The sequence below is a fragment of the Kazachstania africana genome, chromosome 3, assembly GCF_000304475.1.
Source record: "Kazachstania africana CBS 2517 chromosome 3, complete genome".
Taxonomy (NCBI): Eukaryota; Fungi; Ascomycota; class Saccharomycetes; order Saccharomycetales; family Saccharomycetaceae; genus Kazachstania; species Kazachstania africana.
This window is the reverse complement of record NC_018942.1, coordinates 576,020-596,873: the sequence shown is the minus strand read 5'-3', so window position 1 is coordinate 596,873 and position 20,854 is coordinate 576,020. Positions and strand designations below refer to the sequence as shown.

Sequence of the window (20,854 nt, the reverse complement as noted above, 5' to 3'; positions counted from 1 at the left end):
AGCGGGTTTGAATATTTTCCCAGAAAATCCTAACTGACAACCTTCTTTCCTTAGTGGACGAACGTCCCGCGTTTTTAACGTGCTTGATAAATTTGAAGTGGTACTATTTCATGGATAATACCTCTAACAGCTTCGCCGTTGTGAATTCTTCCAATTGGAAGCCTATATTGAGATTATTAGCTTAACCGCCCTGTAAAACTTAGCCGCCGAGATCTGAAAGCATATTTATACCATGACTGCAAGAAAAAAATAAACAAAAAAATATAGATGTCTATAAAACCAGAGCAGAAGTTTAAAAACAATGGCCGGTAAAGATAATGACAAGAAAACAGCACAAATAATCAAGTATCTTGAGGGATTACCAAGCACGTATTTCACCCAAAAGGAATTTGAGAAAAAATGCCCAATTAAGTTACAAAGTAGCGTGATGAAACAAATACTGGATGAAATTGTTTGCGAATATGAAAAATACTTGATTGGTGTCATCAAATGTGGTAACCTAAACATCTATTACATTTATAGAAACTTTAATCGCTTAAATATCAAGGAAGAAATTGATAAATCAAATAAAAAAGTCATAGACATAAGGGAAAGTATTGATGCCAATAAGAAGAAACTGTTACTTTATCAAAAGGAGAGAAAAGCGTTCAAAGAAAAGGAAAAACTTGTTAAAAACTATCACGACTTTTCTAAATTACATAAATCATTAAGCAATCAAATAATAAACTTACAGAAGATTAAACTAGAAAATTTAGAGAATTTGAAACTAGTCGATGATAAAAGGGATCGAATTGAAAACCTTAAAAAGTTGATTCATCAATATAATGATAACATTGAACTGATACTTGACCATATCGCAAGGAAATATAATATACCAAATACAAAACTTCACGATGAATTGAATATCCCTATGGAGCTATGAATGGTTCGATTGAATCTTGGCTTATCTCTCTACAAGAGAAACTATCTTATTGGGAGAACAATTCACCGCTAATTATGGCATTTTATGCGTTTTCCTATGTTGTTTTAAGTTATCATTTCTGCTAAAGGCCTTACTACATATTTGACAACTGTAAGGTTTTTCTGCAATGTGTAAGGATCTGATATGGCGTTTCATATGTTCTTGCCTTCTAAAACGACGATGACAGTATTGACATGCAAATTTTTTGGTTCCATCATCAACCAAAGATGGTTTACGTCCCCTCGTCCTTGGTAGTTCATCAGTACTAACAGTATCATGTTGTTTCAATTTTTGATTTGGATTTTTGGTTACTTTATGGATCGGTTCTGGTACTTTACTCATGAATTTCTTAATTTTATTAGTCGAAAATGCTACCTTATTGCTCTCGAAATTGTAATTAGAATTTTGAATAGATTCTAAATTCAAAAAGTCATCAAAAACATCCGCTTTTTGATAAATAGTCTGATTCTGTTGAGATTGAGGTGGGCCAATTGTTGGCATATATTGTGCTGGTAAAGTTGATGATGCGTTTGTCAATGAAGTTGCAGGCTGAGGAAAAAGAATATTACTTAGGTTAGAAAAGAATTCAAAATCATCAATGGTATCATTTCTTTTCAGGAAAAATGGCAAATTAAATAAATCAAATTCGCTAGAATTCGATTGTGCCTTTGAGCTTCTAGCATCAAAATTTTTCAATTTGTACGTTGACATTGAATAATTGGGAAGTGAAAATGAAATAAACAATAAATATAGGGAAAAGAATATAAAACGTTACGTGGGATCAATTGACTGACAGATAATGAATGACGAGAATATGAAGAAATGATATGGCGAAAGAAAGATTAAGCTTGATGAAATAAATATTATGAGGAAAAAAAAAGATGATAGAACGTATACTGTCGAAAAGGAAAGAAAGAACTAGCTAGCTGCTTAATCTGTTGGAGATCTGTTACTATTATTCTGATATTTTTCGAGGATCAAGAAAGAAAGAAAATGATTTTCAGTATCAACGTCTTTTTTATATATGTCGGTTGAGAATCTTTCATTAGGTCATATCTATTTGTATTTACTGTCCTGGGGCTTCCAAACCAAAAATAAAATCATTTAATAATTCAAGTACGTAGGAAACCGCAGCGCACTAAAAGGGTAATGTATGAAAAATGTAAGTCAAGGCTGCTGAGAAGTTCGTGTACAACCGTCAATAGTCTCGGAAATTGGACAGAAAGAATTTGAATAAGATATTAGTAAACAACTGCGAACTTTTGCTTTTTTTTTAGCTTTTCGTTCAGTGAAACTTTTGTTCTCGTTGAGAAAACACGGTGAGTGTGCCCACGGAAATAAGAATATGCACAAGAAAAAAGAAAACCGCTTTTCAAAATATCATCAAGGTCCAGACAGATTAAACTTGGTTTGTCATGTAGAAAAAAGCGCTGGTGAGGCATTCAATAAACCTAATATCAATAAAGAAACGACTCATTTTTTTTTCTTTTCTTTAATTAGTAATTCTGAATTCTGATAACAATGAAATTCATGTGTCCACGTAGCATTGTCGGAATCACCGCCACCGATACTCTGGAAAGGCATCTTGGTAACGTTATCATGTTAAGAATGAATGCAAATTGAAAAAAGATGGGCCTGAATGTTACGTTTCTTTGAATTTATCTTCTAACGGCACATGATGAAGGCATTTCGGGGCGTATTGTAACGGGCTCTACAAGGCAAAATCCTATCTTCGCTGCATTTGCGAGGCCAGGGCACAACTACTAGCATAAAATACACCTTCATGGTGATCGTTGCGTGTGAAGATTGTACTTATGCTTATATCGTCTCCGATGAGTTATGCACGATGAATCATCGAAATTACATATTTTTTTTTCTCCTAGTACGTAAGGCACTCACTTTCTATATATTAGATAACTCTTCCAGAGAATGAGAAAGCACTTGATATAGCTCAACAGCAAGAAAGACCCAGCAGCTTTATAGGATATGTCAACCATGCTGCGGCTAATGAAAAGGGTGTCGGAGCGTATAGACTCCCTTGGTGTGGAAACAACAGGGATTGATAGAATATCGCCTTATCATCGAGGAACTAGGCGGAAGCAATTTTTACATGTTTCAGGCTTGTGGCTAAGTGCTACAGGTGGGCTATCATCAATGTCATCTTTTCTTTTGGGTCCACTTGTTTACAGTCTTACATTCAAACAAAGTCTCGTGAGCGGTATCATTTCCATGTTCATCGGATGTCTTGTTGCTGCATATTGCTCAATAATGGGTCCGCAATCTGGGTGCAGACAGATGGTTACCGCAAGGTATTTATTCGGTTGGTGGTTTGTTAAGTTTGTTGCATTGGCAGCTATTATTGGCGTTATGGGATGGTCTGTAGTCAACTCCGTGGTCGGAGGAGAAATGTTAGCGGCAATTTCTGACGATAAAGTTCCAGTTTCTATTGGTATCATTATTGTTAGTTGGACCTCATTTATTGTGGCAGTCTTTGGTATCAAGCACGTATTAAAAGTGGAAACTTACTTCTCACTTCCTGTTCTTCTTTGTTTCATGCTATTGTACATCTCTTCTAGTGACAAATTTTATTTGCTGAATAAATTTACAAATAATGACATTGCATCAAAAACTATAGAAGGTAATTGGTTAAGTTTCTTTTCACTATGTTATAGTATTACCGCCACATGGGGGTCAATCACTGCCGATTATTATATCCTATTTCCAGAAGATACACCCAAATATGAAGTTTTCCTACTAACATTTTTTGGTACATTTTTACCAACAACATTTGTGGGTATATTGGGATTGTCATTGGCTGCTGTGGCCATGTCTAATGACACATGGTACGATCAGTACGATAGACATGGGATGGGTGGTCTACTTTGGGCTGGATTTCAAAGGTGGAATGGGTTTGGTAAATTTTGTGTGGTGGTGTTATTACTGAGTTTAATTTCTAATAATATTATTAACACATATTCAGCCGCCTTTTCTATACAATTATCAAGCTTACATTGTGCTAGAATACCGCGTTGGTTCTGGTCAGTGGCTGTCACAGTTATCTATTTCATTTGTGCAATCGTTGGTCGTAATCATTTCAGTACAATTTTGGGAAATTTCCTACCAATGATTGGTTATTGGATTAGTATGTACTTCATACTATTATTTGAAGAAAATGTGATATTCAGAAGACACTTCCTACATTTATATACTAAAGAGTTTCCCCTGATAGACAATGACAAACATGTCACCACCGTGGTGAGGACTCATCATCACAACGATAAGAAATCCGATGTTGTGGAACAAGAGATTACAAACATACATTTTTTGAAAAGAAAACATTTGAAATACAAACACAGATACAATTGGGACAAATGGGATGATTATGAAGTGTTAACTCATGGATATGCTGCCACTGTCTCATTTTTAATTGGGATAGTTGGTGTAGTTGTAGGTATGGCACAGGTATATTGGATCGGCCCAGTAGCACGCAAGATTGGAGAGTACGGTGGTGACATTGCCATGTGGCTCTGCATGGGCATATGTGGTGTTGTGTATCCACCATTAAGATACATCGAACTGAAGAGATTTGGCAGGTAGTTGTATCAGATTCCTCATCCAATCAACTGTCAGAATTTGGTTTTTTGCCTGCTTAAAAGCGAAAAAATATGGCGATGATTCTCTAAGAGCGAGGGAAGAAGATCACAGTGAAAAAAGTTAGTAAATAGAGAATACTCCGTGATTGGAATGAGTTTATAAAATAACAACAACATCTTGGTTTAGTATGTAAATGCTTTAGTATACATCGATATTCAATATAAAGGATAGAAACAACTGTATTTGATTGAACAATGTTGACAATACGCCAAGCTTCATTGAAACTGTTTAGACCTGCAGTAATGGTAAGGACGTTGCGTACGTCGTCGATGTTATATCAGCAGAAAAAAGAAGTTACAAAAGAAGTGGAGACAGCAAGGAAGCTTGCTGACGTTAATGGGCCCGAGACACTTGTTGGGCCAGGTGCTAAGGAAGGTACAGTCCCCACAGATCTAGACCAAGCTACGGGGCTGGAAAGATTGGAATTATTGGGTAAGCTGGAAGGTATTGATATTTTCGACACAAAGCCTTTGGATTCCTCGAGGAAAGGTACGATGAAGGATCCCATTCTTGTCGACTCCTACGATGACTATCGTTACGTCGGTTGCACGGGGTCTCCAGCGGGTTCGCATACGGTGATGTGGCTGAAACCAACAGTTAACCAAGTAGCAAGATGTTGGGAATGCGGTTCTGTATATAAATTGAACCCTGTGGGAGTAGATTTAGGAGAAGATGAGCATCACCATTGACAAACGTATCTTTTCTCACAACTTTTCGATACCTTTTTTCCTGCTCTTGAATATTCTATAACACTTATATAGTAAAAGTATATGACTCGGTTGTAATCACCATAAATAAAGTGGCATTATTGTATGCACAATAATGCATTCCAAGCCAATGGCATCACCAGCACCATCACCAGCCAATTTATTGAAACTTTTGAGCAGCCTGATGCCAATTTTGATAGTTACGTATAAAACGACATACATCTCATTATTACCCTGCCGCAACTTTTCATCATTTTGCAAAATTCAAAAAATTCTTCAAGAAAAAATATCCTTTTTTTTTTTTGTTTGTCTTTCAGTATATGTTAGAAAAATAATAAGGATAAATAAGTATAGAAGATTAATAACTCGTTTTTTTGAAAAGAGAGAGTTTCTGAATACATTTAAAGTGGCTATTCAGAAGTAAGTACAATTCATTAGTGGACAATTTCAAAACAAAGGTAATATTGCCATTGACACACATTCCATTGAGTTTCTTAAGAATCCGATCTAATCTCTTTGTCCAAGAAAATCTTATCATTATCCTTATTAGCGCTTCCATTCCGATTGATTTTTATATGATAACAACACATGTCTCAAGATAATTACAATTTCAAGTTTAGCCAATGCTTTGGGGACAAAGCAGATATTGTCGTCACTGAAGCAGATATTATTACAGCATCTGAATTCGATCATACTGGTAACTATTTAGCTACAGGTGATAAAGGTGGTAGAGTCGTCTTATTCGAAAGAAATAATAATAAACATTGTGAATACAAGTTTTTGACTGAATTTCAATCGCACGATGCAGAGTTCGATTATTTAAAATCATTGGAAATTGAAGAAAAGATAAATCAAATAAAATGGTTAAAACCAATTCAAAAATCTCATTTACTTCTAAGTACAAATGATAAGACCATAAAACTGTGGAAAATTTATGAAAAAAATATTAAGTTAGTCTCTGAAAATAATCTCAGTGAAACTCATAATAATAAAGATAAAAAAATATCATTACAAAATTTAAAATTACCTCAATTATCAAATCATGATAAAATCATTGCTGCATCTCCAAAAAGAATTTATTCAAATGCCCATACTTATCACATTAATTCAATATCACCAAATTCTGATCAAGAAACTTTTATAAGTGCTGATGATCTAAGAATTAATCTTTGGAATTTAGATTTACCTGATCAGTCATTCAATATTGTGGATATCAAACCGGCAAATATGGAAGAATTGACTGAAGTAATAACATGTGCTGAATTTCACCCAATTCATTGTAATTATTTCATGTATTCGTCATCGAAGGGAACTGTAAAATTATGTGATATGAGAGAAAATTCTTTATGTGATAATAAAGCAAAAGTATTCGAAGAATATGTTAATCCAATAAATCATAATTTTTTCACTGAGATAACATCATCAATATCTGACATTAAATTTAGCCCGAATGGTAGATATATTGCATCAAGAGATTACTTAACCGTTAAAATTTGGGATGTAAATATGAATAATAAACCAATCAAAACTATTAATATTCATGAACAATTAAAAGAAAGATTGAGTGACACTTATGAAAATGATGCAATTTTTGACAAATTTGAAATTGAATTCAGCGGTGATAGTTCGAGTTTAATGACTGGCTCATATAATAACACTTTTATGATTTATCCAAATGTTGTAAATACAAGTGAATTTGATAATAATGGCATTTTTAAGACTTTCGATACATCAAAGAAAAATCAATCAACAGGTAGAAATTCAAATAAACGCAAGTCAAAAGGAACTAATGAAAGTGAAGAGGGACAAGAAAATCCTGAAAATAACGGTGGTAATCTTGATGAAATTGTTTTACAAGCCGATAAATCTGCTTTTAGAAATAAACAATATGGATCTTTAGCCCAAAGAAGTGCAAGGAATAAAGAGTGGGGTGATGATATTGATTTTAAGAAAAGTATACTACATTTCTCATGGCATCCAAAAGAAAATAGTATAGCTATTGCAGCAACAAATAATTTATTCATATTTTCTGCATTATAAATAATAATGTAATTACATAGTATACTTTTTTCCCCAAAAATAAACGTATATATAGTAAATAAGTAAATATAATCTCATCATGAGAATCTTCTTCTCCCTTTTATATAATAACCGAAATTTACTTACTGTAAAGAAGAAAAATTACACCAATATTCAATCGTCATCATGGTTGATATGCCTATTAACGACAGGGTTCCAGAACAATGTCTTGTCACCATCTCCCCAAAAGAATGGTTTACTTCTAATATTCATGAATTCATAGTCTTTAGGCCAATCCTTGTCGGGCACGTGCTCTAGATGTTTCCTATGTTCCAAATGCTCCTTCTCTACAAAATATGTATTTATTGCTGCTAGGAGTATTGCAGGTCCTGCCACCCAATACGATATCTTCATCCATAAATTAGAAGTACCTTTGGCATGCGACTCAGTTGCACTTATTGACTCTTTGAACATCCTTGCTGCCTCCTTATTGGGCGCTCCGAATGCTGGTTTCAACGCATATGGAGGTAATTTACTCGACGATGTAGCATACCTCCTAATTGCAGACCTCGCTAAAATATTATTCATTCTATATATCAATTAAAAACTTTTTTACTGTCGTTTTATTACTCATCAAGAGTCTTCTTAAATAATGTCTTTGTATATATCTTTATATACAGGCGATGCCAATCCCACTACGGGCTTTATCTCGGATATTAGCTCAGCGAAAGTTGGCTGAACTTTAATTGGTTAAATGTCACGTGAACACACAAAGTCATATATCGACGCATTGAATACTTTAGAAGGATGAGTCGAACACTAGTAATGTGATGCAGCACGTTTAGCACTGAATTGAACCAGAGAAGTATCATTTTCATTTTGGGGTTCAAAAACCCACAAACCACATGCTGTATTTTTTTTGTGCGTCTGGATTTTTATTGTGGGAGTCGTCGAAAAAGTCAGAGACCGGCCCACCAGCCAAATTTTGATGCAATTATTTACATGATCTTTTTATGATAGAGAATAAGTTTGATATAATATATTATATTTAATTTTATTGATAGCCGTAATAATATTGCTTTTGATGCTGTTGTTGTTGCGGTTCGTTCAAACTCGGCATATAGTACGAGGGTAAGCTGTTGAAAACGTTATTATTGAAAGACGTATTCATAGAATTTTGTCCAATATATGGCATATTAACACCTCTACTTGCCATATTATAGTAATAATTCTCTTTGTTCGACGACAAAGGTGCCTGAGGCATCATATTGGATGGTACTGTCAATGAAGCTGAGGACTGTTGCCTATTATTATTAATATTATTATTATTGTGCTGTCTCTTTTTCTGGGATTGTTGTTTTTGTTTAGAGGAAACTTCAATGAATTTATCATATTTTCTCTTAACATCTAATTCGTGTATACATGTTCCAGTCAACTGGTTACCAATTGTGAACCAACCAGGTCTGATATTGTGGTCTCTGCCGAATATCTCCAATTTTCTAGCGTGTGGACCTACTAACCTTTCAATGATTTCATATAATTCATCAGGTTTTCTACTTGTTTCTCTGGTAGTAGAAACGATAAGGTCTACGTCAATGTGTTTGTTCAACCATAATGGATTGCCTTTGACACCCACCAATAAATGCTCTTTAGAATGATTCAACCAATGTCCTGTCCTGCCAGTGACGATAGTTCTACCCAACTGATTTGTTTTGATCCAGGAAATTTCGTTAACGACTTCATACCCCCAATTTTTCAAAGAATCTTTACCAATTTCAATGGCTCTTCCTGTAACCCAAAGGAATAACACACCTTCATCCTGTAATTTATCCAATGGTAATTCCAATAATTCAATGTCGTTACAAGTACCATAGGGCAAATTCATATGTATATTCCAAGCAGGATCCGCTATAACCACAGAGAATTTACCCAATATATCGAAATCAAATTTTCTAACGTCACATTTTATCCATTGAGGAGGTAACTTCACCTTTGATGCCGTTGAGCAACAATAACCGTGTGTATAAAATGGTAATTTCAAATTATCTAATTTGATTTCATTGAGTGCCTGTGTTCTTTGTTTTGTCTCTTCAACTAAAGATTCTGGGATATATTGAATGTAATGAAGATAACGACATGAATTTAATTTATGACAAGTATCGAGGTATGAACAATCACCTAAAGAGAGATCTGTCTGTGGTTTTATATTGGGTATAAAATGAATTTTAGATTTGACACAATCTAGTAGATCAATATTGTCGGTAATCTTTGATATTTGGATGGATTGAATCTTATTATTTGCGATGTAAATTATATCTGCCAAAATGACAGAATGTGATTTATCATTACACTTCGGGATGTATTCACTAACTGGGAATGTTTCTTTTGATCTTTCTCTTGCTAATTGGAATGATTTTGGTTCAGTGGCTAGCAATTTCTTCACTTTTATTGATAAATTTTTAACCAATGTATCATTTTGGAGGTTTGTTTTATTTTCGGCCTGTTTAAAGTCTATTAAATCTAATAACTTTTCAGCATTTGTCTTTGAATGATCGATAATCGTTTCATGATTGGTTCCCACAACCTCTTTCTTTTTTGGTGTGACAGTCCTTTGCGTTAGCTGATTGAGTAAAATCTTAAGAGAAAATACGTCAATGAAATCTATGATTTCATCTGGATCGAGAGGATTAACACCATCTTTGATACCAATGGAACCTTCAGTGATTCCTGAAATTATTTGTAACTGACTAAGGAAATCATCAATGGTTATTCTATTATTGCTTCCCATAATCATTTGAAAGATGGCAAAAATGTCAACAATCTTTCCTAATATTGGATATTTGAGTATATCTAAATTGTTATCGATTAAAAAAGTCAAAATATCTAAATTGATCATCATTCGTTCTCTTCTTACTTGCAATAAGGCTCTTCCACTGTGACTTTAAATGGTTGGGATCTTATTATTCTTTTATGCCTCCAACTATTATTTCTCTCCCACTAAAAACTTTGAGATCGCGTAATATCATTATTAAGATCAACTGGTAAAAGAGATGCCACCAAGAAGGCATCGAGGAACACTGTTCACACCACAAGGGGCACGCCAACTTCAATCAGTTTAAGTAGACAGATCCCTCGAAGAAGTTGCTGCAATGCTGCACTGTTACACATCACAATTTGGCGTTCCCAAGAAAATTTGGCTAGTCTACCAAACATACTTCATACATCCAATATAACATTCTACATAGCCTTCCCCTCCCACAAGCACAACATACACCACCACCACGACCAGCTCTACTGGCCATCTACAGATGCCAATCACAGGCTAAAAGAGTTCCATCTCAGCATCAAATTATGTTACTCTGTATGTCGTATATAGTGATATATTAGTGTCAGTTTTCAAGATGTTTTCAGAATGTTTTAGAAGTCCATCCATGAGTTATCATTACAAGCAAGTATAAAACACATTCGATAGAGCCTTATAACGAGAGACGGTAGCTTTGAGTATGTCGAGGACTTTGACGTACGATAGACATACTGAAGAGAACAAACCACAGTTTGAGCGCGTTTTTGGCTCGAGCTATACGCCGAGAGTGTCGTACCATTTCAATCCAAAGGTGTCGAATTACCATTATGGTGTGAATCATCCCATGAAACCGTTCAGATTGATGCTGACAGATCATTTGGTATCGTCCTATGGTTTGCACAAGATCATGGATCTGTATGAGACAAGAGAAGCTACAAAAGAAGAAATGTCACAATTTCATTCATCTGATTATCTTGATTTTCTAGAGAAAATTAGTCCAGATACTTTGAATAAGATACCAAGAGGTACGTTAGAAAAATTTAATATAGGTTCAGATTGTCCCATTTTCGAAAATATTTACGATTATTCTACTTTATACACAGGTGCATCTCTCGATGCATCTCGCAAGTTAATTAATGGTCAATCTGAAATCGCAATAAATTGGTCAGGTGGACTACATCATGCAAAGAAAAATAATCCTTCAGGGTTCTGTTACATTAACGATATTGTATTATCAATCTTAAATTTGTTACGTTATCATCCAAGAGTACTTTATATCGACATTGACTTACATCATGGTGATGGTGTCCAAGAAGCATTTTACACCACAGATCGAGTCTTTACTATATCATTTCATAAGTATAATGGTGAGTTTTTCCCCGGTACGGGGAATTATGATGAAATTGGTTGTTCTGGAGGGAAACATTTCGCAATGAATGTACCTTTAAATGATGGTATTGATGACGATTCTTATATCAAACTATTTAAATCCATTATAGATCCATTAATCACTTCATATCAACCAACTGTAATCATACAACAATGTGGTGCAGATTCCTTAGGTCATGATAGACTAGGATGTTTCAACCTGAATATAAAAGCTCATGGTGAATGTGTAAAATTTGTTAGCTCCTTTGGCATCCCAATGTTAGTTGTAGGAGGCGGTGGTTACACTCCAAGAAATGTTTCTAGACTATGGGCCTATGAAACTGGTATACTCAACAACGTCTTGCTACCAAAGGAATTGCCTGAAGAATTGCCATTTAGAGAAAACTTTGGACCAGATTATTCATTATATCCAACTTTAGATGATCTGTACGAAAATAAAAATAGTAAAAGACATTTGGAAGATCTTAGAATACGAAGTCTTGAACAAATCAGATTTTTACAAGGTGCCCCAAGTGTTAGAATGGATAGTGAATTAATTCCAACGGAGGATATCTCTGGACTAACACAAGAAGAAGAGGAAGCTATTAACGAACTGAATGAAGAGGGGAAATTCGATGCTTGGAGATTGAATAAAATTGAGAGAGAAAATGCGCAACTCGGTGAGTTCATTTGAGAAGCACCCCACACATAGCTACCATTTTCGTTATATACCCTCTTGTATATAAGATAAATATTCATACGTAAAAGAAGCACGACCACAGCACTACTTAATATCCTTATATCATCGCCCTTATTAATTTCTTCTCTACTGAGCGAAATTTTATCAAATCCGGCAAGTACATATGGCAAAAAAAGAGCTCATCTTACATTTCTCATGAAAAGATGAGACAATTAAGAAACTTCTAAGATGAATTCTAGAACAGCTCGCCATTTGAAATTCGTTGCTAGTGCACTTTTCGTTGTATTAGTTCTGAATCTTTTATATAAAATAATCGCTAAATATTTATTGCACCTTATAATCCGTTTCGTGTTTCATTTCCCAGGTAAAGATAATGATTTGTGGTGGCAACGTTATGGCATAGTTGAGAAAATTGTCTGGTCCATTATAGATTATGCAGAGAATACATCTCATTAAATTTATTTATATAATATTCTTATACACGTTTTAAAATATACGGTTCTTTCATTTCAAATCCCTTTAAAGTTGTTCATCACTTAGTTCGACTCCCCCAACTGCCCATATTTCTCTTTCATCTTCAAATCTGTCACTGAACATCGCTTCCGCATCACCACCAGCGGCAATTCTTTCCCTTTCAACGCTTGCTAATCTCTTACCAACACGCTTAGTGTAATCACCAACGGATCTTAATTGGATTACATCTCCAACAACATTTTCTAAGCTGTTTGATGTGTTCTTTTCTGATAGTGCATTGAACCACGCGTTGAATTTAGCCATCTCAGAATCTTCCACTAAGTTGAAAACAGCTAAGTACGCCTTCTCTGCTGCTAACTTGATTGGAATAACTGGATCACGTAGACAAGAAAATATCGATAAACCTAACAAATCATAGTACGGTTTGACACATTCGTCAAACTTGAATCTTGCTGCTGTTCTAACGACAACTAATGACAATCTTCTCGTATCTGTCGAATTACAATTTGGTCTAACCATACTTCTTGATAGAGTTTCAATTAATTGTTTGATATTATCTTCGCCAATCTCGAATTTACCTTCAGATTCAATCTTGGAATATGGAGATTTAATTTCATTTTGCAACAATAAGACTTTACCAGCGGCGATAACAGCATTTTCACTGAAATAACGATCTGGTGAATCTATGGCATCTACAATATAAGAAATAAAACTATCTCTCAATTCCGATGCTAAAACGTGTTGTGGCGCATCCTTCAGGAAAGAATTCAAAGTTAATATACTAAATTTACCTGAATCACCATCTAATGTTACGTTTAAAACTTTTTCTCTCAAAATCTTCATAGCTTCTTCGTTTGATAAAATTTCTGCTAAAGATCCAATTAGTTTTGCATATGCAATGGCCAACTTGTCATTACTTGAGAGCATTTCTTCCTCAACAAGATTGACTATTGAGGTCTTTGAATTTTCGTTTAGTTTGGAACCAGCCTTTGCAACTACTTCCAATAGTGCTTTCAACATGGCGGTCTTAACACCTTCATCTGTAGTTTGTTTAGCGCCAGCAACTAACTCAGTAACAAGCGGGTCAACACGTGGTTGATATTCAATTAATGTGCCAAGCGCCTTTGCTGCACGTAAACGTAAAGTTTCATTAGAGGCGTCAGACAAAGATTTCACAAATGTTCTTTGCAATTGAGGAATGAAAGGCCTTAAAAATTGTGGAATCTTAACAAATAAGATATTCAATGCAAACAAGATGGCAGCCTTAATATCACTGTTAAATCTTTCACCAACGACACGAATCAATGGACCTGTAATGGCACTAACAAAAGGTTTCAAGTTAGCAGCAGGCGTCTTAGAAACAACATCAGCAATACCTAATGCTGCAGCTTCACGCTCATCACTTGAACCATACATTAATCCATGCAAGAAGATAGGTAGGACACAATTTGGACCCTTTGGTAGAGTGAAAGCAGCCAAATCTTCACCTTGTGTACCAACCAAATGTAATGTGTCCTTAGCAGTTTTTACTAATCTTTCAAGCGTGGCTTTGTCTTGCTTTTTAATTAGTGTAGCTAGAGCTTCATAGTTTGCCTTAACAATTCTTGAATCCTTGTCGTCTAACGATAAAATGGCATGCGAAACAAAGTCTGGTACATAAAGATCAAATTCTAAAACCGTATTATCAAAGAATGTTGGCAGACGCTCCAAAATAACAACACGCTTTTTGTGATCATCACTCTTCAATAATGACATGATTTGTTGTAGTAGAGGATGTAAACCTGCCTCTTCAGTAACCGATAAGAAAACTTTGTCAAGTGCAAGTTCTAATGCCGCTGTACGCTCTTCAGAATCGTCAGTTATCATGGAATTAACTAGTGAGTTAATAATGACCGGTAAACGTTTGTATAAGGCAGATCCAGCGACTGCAGCTAAAGAACCTAAAGCAGATGCTCTAAATGAGTCAATTGGTGGAGATAAGAGTGATGGAATCAAAATAGGGAAAATAACATCGGATTTCGTGGACATGATGTCTTCCAAACCTAACAGAGCGTGTTCTGAATTCTCAGATGACTCTAGCATATGTAACAAGTATGGTATAATTTCATCAACAGCAGTCTTTCCGACAATGCTTTGATATGAATCAAATGATAAGGCGGCTGCCTGTCTGACAGTTTCGTCACTGTCAACCAATGTCTTACGAATGATGTTAACGATAATATTTTGGAATTCAGCTAAAGAGTCTTGTGAAGCTGATTCAATCAACTCATGTAGGGCAATACAAACACCTTGTCTGGAGTCGGAACTTGAAGACCCCTTTAAAGATTCATCCAGTGTTGGTAATAATTGAGATAAGGCATTACCACCTACACGACGAACTAAATCACCTAAAGTTTGGGCAGCAATATTTCTCAAGACGGTGGATGAAGAAGCCAAATTTGCAACAATCATTGTCGTCAATGTAGGTAGGATCTCCTTAACAGCCCGCGGGGTGTTAGGAACAAGGGCCTTCCATATATCTACTGTGTTTGCACGAACAATACCTGAGGTATCATTTCTACAAACAAACAGAGCAGAAAGAATTCTATCGCGACGCTCTTGACCCAATACTTCGACCATTGTATTAGAAAATTCAACGTGATGCTCAGCCTCTTCTGAAAATTCGTTCTTGGATGAAATACCTGTAACTTGGAATAGAAGTTCACCCGATAGTTGAACAGAAGAGAGACGAATACGTTCATTTTCATCAAACATGCCCTTTTCTAACTCAGGTAATAATAAATCAATGGCCTTTGTTGCAAAATTCTTAACGATTAGCTTACCTGCCTTCAATGCAGTATCACGTATATTCTCATCTGCATCAGCAAGACCTGCAAGGATTGGTTGAATAATTTGATTGATATAGGGAGCAAATTGAGCACCGAAACAAATTGGTAGGTACAGCAATAATGGCATAAAACCTTCCCTCACATATGAGCGGCGGTTGGCGACACCAGATAAAATTGAAGGCAATAGTTCTTCTAATTTGGATAAACCAAGACCACTAATAACTTCGGCCAATGCCTGAGCAGAACCGAGGCGATCGCCTGATTTAGATTCGTCACTTAGGGTATTTAATAAACGCGGAATTAAGTCAGGGAATTCATCCTCACCTAACCGTTCAACCAACGCACCTAAAGCACGAGCTGCTGTAGCTCTTGTATTTGGAACTGGATCAACCATGGCTACTTCAACCTCTTCGATCAATTGTTGTAAATATGGAATCAAATCTCTTGTGTCTACTAGAATTGCCATATTACCGACAATCTTACATGCCTTTCTTTTGGTGTTTGCTGACCTATCATGCATACCACGATGGATAACATGGATGATTAAAGCAAGAGATGGCCCATCGATATAATGGACAAATTGAGTCTGAATCAAGGCATCTAATGCTTCCTCAGTGTATTTAGTAGGATCACCAATTGCCTTGATAAGAGTAGGAACAAGCTTCTGGATTTCTGGGTTCCTAATAACCTCACCGAAACGTTTTAAGGATTCGTCAGCAGACTTTCTAACTTCCTTATGAGAGTCGTTTAGTACACTAACAATTTGAGGTACAATGCTTGACAGAGATGCCGATAATTGAGCAGGGTCAAGATATGCCATATTACCCAGTAGCTGCACAGATCCTCTCTTGGTTCTCCAAGAAATATCGTCTAAGTTGGAAACTGCAACAGGAATTAATTTAGTAATACCATAACTAGTTGTATAACCCATAATAGCTTTTGTTGCTTCGGCAGTAGCTTCACGAACCTCGGGAATGGAATCACCAAGATTCTTTAGAATGGTTGGTAAAACTTCAATCACATAAGGCTCGAAATACTCTTTCAAAGATCTTGAAAGATATTCGAATGCAAAGGCCACGGATTCACGGCGATTTGCTTCTTTTTTATCTTCCGCAGCCTCAATTAAATTTCTTATAATGTCAAACTCAGACAAAGCTGAAATACCATAACCTTTTACAAGGCCTGCTACACCCCAGGCGGCGCCTTTTCTGACTTCCAGTGGTACTGTTGGAGTCAACAGCTTCTCCATTAAAGTTGATAAATATGCTTCAACCTTTTTTCTGAACTGGAAAACGAGAGGAGAAATGCATTCTGCTATTGCTTGCTGAACGTCAGAAGAGGGCGTATCTAAGGTGGCTAATAATCTGTTAATGATGGTAGTTATTCTTTCATCATTGGACTGTAAGTGTCTGGCGAGACAGCCATACAGGATAATAACATTTTCCCTTACAGTAGTAGTGATGTTGGAGGTCAAGGAAGCTTCAAATAGTGGAATTAATTCCTCAGAATGGTTAGACCCATGCAAATCAATTATTTCAATACCTGCTTCTTTCATCTCTTGTCTAACTAACATTTCTCTATCCTCTAAAGGTCCGTCCTCAATCAAAAACTTGATTATGTCGTAAACGTAAGTGTCTTCTTTAGGCAACTTAATGGCTACTTCCTTCAATATAAGAGCAGATGTACTTCTTTCTTGCCATGGATCCTTACGTTCCGAAGCTGAAACGACAACAAGGCCAAACTCATCCAATATTGGTTCCAAAGGTTTTGCCTTTTCTCTATAATAGTCCATCAAGGTACTAACTTGCTTAGTTAAAGATCCATTATTTTCCATTTCTAGATATGTTGCAGCAGATGCAAATGCCCTTGCTGTAAATAGACGTAAACCGCTATCGTCTTGATGGAAAAAGTAGTATAAATCGGATAACAACCCTTCATTCACTTCAAACTTGTTAAATTCCCATATGAAATCTGCCACCTCACGATGTGATGCATCAGAATCGAACCTAGATATAAAGACCTCTGGTGAGTAGTTCATGAAAGATTCTAATTCAAACTCATTATCAAGGGCTTCTAAGACAGTTGAGCGAACGAATGGATTTGAGGATAATAAGCCGTCTAAAATAATACTCAAATCAGGTTTAGTTGGTGATACAGAGATAGTTTGACATAAGGCGTTAAAACAATCCTTCGCAAGTTTTGCTTTGGAAGCTAATCCTAATAAAGATAAGAGGACACCCAAAATTGGCACTCTTGGGATCGATGGATCCTCAAATACTTCAGCATGCGCAGCAAGTATTTCCATTGCTAATAAGAGATGTTCTTCCTCCTTATCTTCCTCAACAAACTCCGTTCTTGCTACGTGCTTCTCGGAATTTTTGATTGCAACTTTCTTACCTTCTTCTAATACACTAATAAGCAATGGCAGCAGATAAGTTAAAGTTAATGAATTTAGGGAGGTCTGTTGAGACACGAATTTAATTCTGAATAAAACTCTCGATAATAAATCAGATAAAGGCTCTTCAATAAAATTTTCTGGAATTGCCGAAATTTGGTGAACACGTAGAGTAGCCAACCCAATGAAAAATCTATATGCGCCAAGTCTATCAGAGCTAACTTTAGAAAGTTTTAAGAATGCATCACTAACCCTATGTTTTAGTAATAATGGAGCATTTTTCTCTTTGGCAAGAGCCAATAGTTTTGAAACCGCAATAGGAAACCAAAAACTAGAGCCGTTATCCACCAAAAGTGCATCATCTACGAGATAATTTATTGTTTCAATTGTCTGAAGTAGACGATTGTAGAGCTTATTGATGGTATTTCTAACTTTAGATTCAACAGCTAACTGATTATTGATAATTTCTTGCTCATCCTTGGTATATCTCTTAACATTCTTTTTGGCCTGCTCCTTTCTTATACTTTGTTCCCATTTTAGGGTTTCGTAATCTTTTGTATTCTTATCACTGAGTTTATTGACAGATTTCTTCTCTAAAATGTCAACAACCAATACACCTTCATCACCTTTCCATATATCGAAATCTTGGCTAGTTAACTTATTCAATTCATCTGAATTTAGATTTATTTTTATAGATTCACTTAATATAGGTGATACAACAGATGGATTGATGAAAGCAACGTAAGCTAATGCTTTTAAGGCACACACATACAGGGCAGAATTTTCCTGTGCTGCATTTTGAGCCACAGTGACCATTTTATAAATAATTTTGTCAGCATATTCTTCAACGATATTCGAGGGGTCCTGACCTGCACATAGTACTAATCCAGCCCAACCATTTTTTAGGTTGAACTGCTTGCTTTGAGAAATCAAAATTTCCTCTACAAGTACTTTCCTCAAAATTGACACGTCATCAATTGACTGAGAAATGGCATTTAAGACTTGCGTACTGAATTTAATAGCGATGTTTTCAAGTGCAATGTTGTCATTTGAGTTGATAACTTTCTCAAGTGATCCAATTACAGCGTTACCTATAAATCCGGGCTCCTTTATGAAGCACTCCTTTAACAGATCTACCGCGCGAAGACGATCACTCATTTCCAAAGAAGTTGAGAGAGAGGTGAGAACAAAGGCATCACCGAAAGTGGAGTCATGTGGAAGTGACTTTACAAGGTCCAATATATTCGTATAGGATTCAGCAGAGCCAAAAGACCAGACGTAATCAATGTAACTTAAACATGCCAATAGGACATAATGGTCATTTCTCTGAGAGCCTGACAATGCTTCCTTAATAAATTCTAAACATTCTTCCTGAAATAATGAAGAACATTCTTGTTTTTGGAAAGAGTAGTTATGTAGGAATGAAGAGAACCAGGTCCTTTTGATGATAGCTTTCTTATCTTTGAATCCATTTGCAATTATTTTGTCTACATTTTCATCGTGACTTTCAAGACTAAAGTAGTGTTTGAAAAATGCATCCAACATATAACTTATCGCGACCTCATTCGACTCTTTTGAAATATAAGGACTTAAGCCTTTAACTATCTTCAAGGATGTTTCTTTAGAAGAAGAGGGTATCTTTCTCAAAATCTTTGCGGAAAGAGTTTTATATTCTGCATTTAGGTTGACTTTAACATTTTTAAAAATTTCGTCAACTAACAAGTTCAAAGAATTTGAATCGGTGGACTTTTTCGATGCGGAAGATAGTAAAGCTAAAATTGCTGTTAAACCTATGTTCCTGGTGGTATCTTTTGAACTTTTAAATGTGGAGAAACACTGCGTCATGATTTTTGATGACGTAAAAATTTCTAACAAATCAACCTTTGTATTATCTATAGCTGAGAAAAATTCAGAGCAGATGGTGAACCCAATTTCAGAAGACCTCAAATTTGCTTTTTCTATGGAAGGTAAAAAGTGTTTTCTGAAAAGCTCGTCATCCACATATTCCTTCAAGAATGGTGCCAGAAATACTTCCAAGCAAAATGCAGTTGGGACAGTTTTTCCCAAGATTACTTCTTTACCAATATATTCACAGTATGTATCAATGTAGTTGGTCTTCAAGTCATTGTATAATGCTGGTTGAGAAGGTAGAAGCTGCGAAGTCGCCTGGCTTATAGCACTCATCAGAAGAATGACACCAGAAGAAGGTAATTTCAAATTAGTATATTCCTGTGAGATGATTTTAGATAAAAGATTAACGTACAAAACAGAATTTTCTTTATTTTTGAAGCATTTTACAAGTGATTTCGTTGTCAATTGCAGAGCGCTACAACGCATTCTATTTCTATGTTGGTTTCTTTCTTTAATTGATGGTTTCGAACTTTCCTGATTATTAAGCGCCAATTCTATACTTGCAGTGATGTAAGAGTGAGCTTGTAGAAGATGACATACGTTGGATTCAAATTGGGCCCTTTCACGGGAAGAAATTTCTAGGAAGTTATTAACCCATTCTAATAAATTCATGTAACCAACAATAGCTTTAGAGCCTGGATTTTTTGATACTAGGTTCATGATATAACTCGTGTATTGCGTTAATAATTCTGGCTTAACTGTAAGCAAATTTTCAAAAATGGAAGCAACTATTCCTTTAGATTTGGAATCAAAATAAATCATATGTGTTTCCAATAATATAGATGAAATTTCATCGAGTTGTTGAGGCTCTAATGAGTGAGATATAATTAATTGCTGCAAATCTTTCAAAAATGGAACCCTTCTAGATACTAGAGAGTCATTACAACGAACTCTCATTTGAGGAGAAAGCTCCTCCCATGATATATTTGAAGCCATAATAGATTATTATGACAATAAAAAGGGTATTTGCGCTTTTAATTATTTCTTTATATCACTGTTATTTTATTTGGATGTCTTCGAAGTCTTCCAGATTT

The 20,854-nt window shown here is 35.5% G+C and overlaps 10 protein-coding genes across 10 annotated transcripts; 6 read left to right on the top strand and 4 right to left on the bottom strand.

Annotated features, from left to right (window-relative positions):
• Positions 1–301: 301 nt before the first annotated feature.
• MND1 (Mnd1p) lies at positions 302–922 on the top strand (the record flags this gene model as incomplete). Its single annotated transcript, XM_003956378.1, has 1 exon — positions 302–922. One exon carries the CDS (start codon positions 302–304, stop codon positions 920–922), a length of 621 nt encoding a protein of 206 aa, XP_003956427.1.
• A 72-nt stretch (positions 923–994) lies between these two features.
• KAFR0C02980 (C2H2-type zinc finger protein) lies at positions 995–1,672 on the bottom strand (the record flags this gene model as incomplete). Its single annotated transcript, XM_003956377.1, has 1 exon — positions 995–1,672. One exon carries the CDS (start codon positions 1,670–1,672, stop codon positions 995–997), a length of 678 nt encoding a protein of 225 aa, XP_003956426.1.
• Positions 1,673–2,947: 1,275 nt separating this feature from the next.
• TPN1 (Tpn1p) lies at positions 2,948–4,558 on the top strand (the record flags this gene model as incomplete). Its single annotated transcript, XM_003956376.1, has 1 exon — positions 2,948–4,558. The coding sequence occupies one exon, from the start codon at positions 2,948–2,950 to the stop codon at positions 4,556–4,558; it is 1,611 nt and encodes a 536-aa protein (XP_003956425.1).
• Positions 4,559–4,809: 251 nt separating this feature from the next.
• On the top strand, positions 4,810–5,304 carry COX4 (cytochrome c oxidase subunit IV; the record flags this gene model as incomplete). The annotated part of the gene is made up of 1 exon (XM_003956375.1): positions 4,810–5,304. The coding sequence occupies one exon, from the start codon at positions 4,810–4,812 to the stop codon at positions 5,302–5,304; it is 495 nt and encodes a 164-aa protein (XP_003956424.1).
• Positions 5,305–5,910: 606 nt separating this feature from the next.
• On the top strand, positions 5,911–7,362 carry CDC55 (protein phosphatase 2A regulatory subunit CDC55; the record flags this gene model as incomplete). The annotated part of the gene is made up of 1 exon (XM_003956374.1): positions 5,911–7,362. The coding sequence occupies one exon, from the start codon at positions 5,911–5,913 to the stop codon at positions 7,360–7,362; it is 1,452 nt and encodes a 483-aa protein (XP_003956423.1).
• Positions 7,363–7,515: 153 nt separating this feature from the next.
• COX13 (cytochrome c oxidase subunit VIa) lies at positions 7,516–7,929 on the bottom strand (the record flags this gene model as incomplete). Its single annotated transcript, XM_003956373.1, has 1 exon — positions 7,516–7,929. The coding sequence occupies one exon, from the start codon at positions 7,927–7,929 to the stop codon at positions 7,516–7,518; it is 414 nt and encodes a 137-aa protein (XP_003956422.1).
• Positions 7,930–8,395: 466 nt separating this feature from the next.
• On the bottom strand, positions 8,396–10,240 carry IME4 (mRNA (N6-adenosine)-methyltransferase; the record flags this gene model as incomplete). The annotated part of the gene is made up of 1 exon (XM_003956372.1): positions 8,396–10,240. One exon carries the CDS (start codon positions 10,238–10,240, stop codon positions 8,396–8,398), a length of 1,845 nt encoding a protein of 614 aa, XP_003956421.1.
• A 604-nt stretch (positions 10,241–10,844) lies between these two features.
• HOS2 (histone deacetylase HOS2) lies at positions 10,845–12,206 on the top strand (the record flags this gene model as incomplete). Its single annotated transcript, XM_003956371.1, has 1 exon — positions 10,845–12,206. The coding sequence occupies one exon, from the start codon at positions 10,845–10,847 to the stop codon at positions 12,204–12,206; it is 1,362 nt and encodes a 453-aa protein (XP_003956420.1).
• Positions 12,207–12,440: 234 nt separating this feature from the next.
• On the top strand, positions 12,441–12,668 carry KAFR0C02910 (uncharacterized protein; the record flags this gene model as incomplete). Its single annotated transcript, XM_003956370.1, has 1 exon — positions 12,441–12,668. The coding sequence occupies one exon, from the start codon at positions 12,441–12,443 to the stop codon at positions 12,666–12,668; it is 228 nt and encodes a 75-aa protein (XP_003956419.1).
• Positions 12,669–12,731: 63 nt separating this feature from the next.
• On the bottom strand, positions 12,732–20,756 carry GCN1 (Gcn1p; the record flags this gene model as incomplete). Its single annotated transcript, XM_003956369.1, has 1 exon — positions 12,732–20,756. One exon carries the CDS (start codon positions 20,754–20,756, stop codon positions 12,732–12,734), a length of 8,025 nt encoding a protein of 2,674 aa, XP_003956418.1.
• Positions 20,757–20,854: the final 98 nt, after the last annotated feature.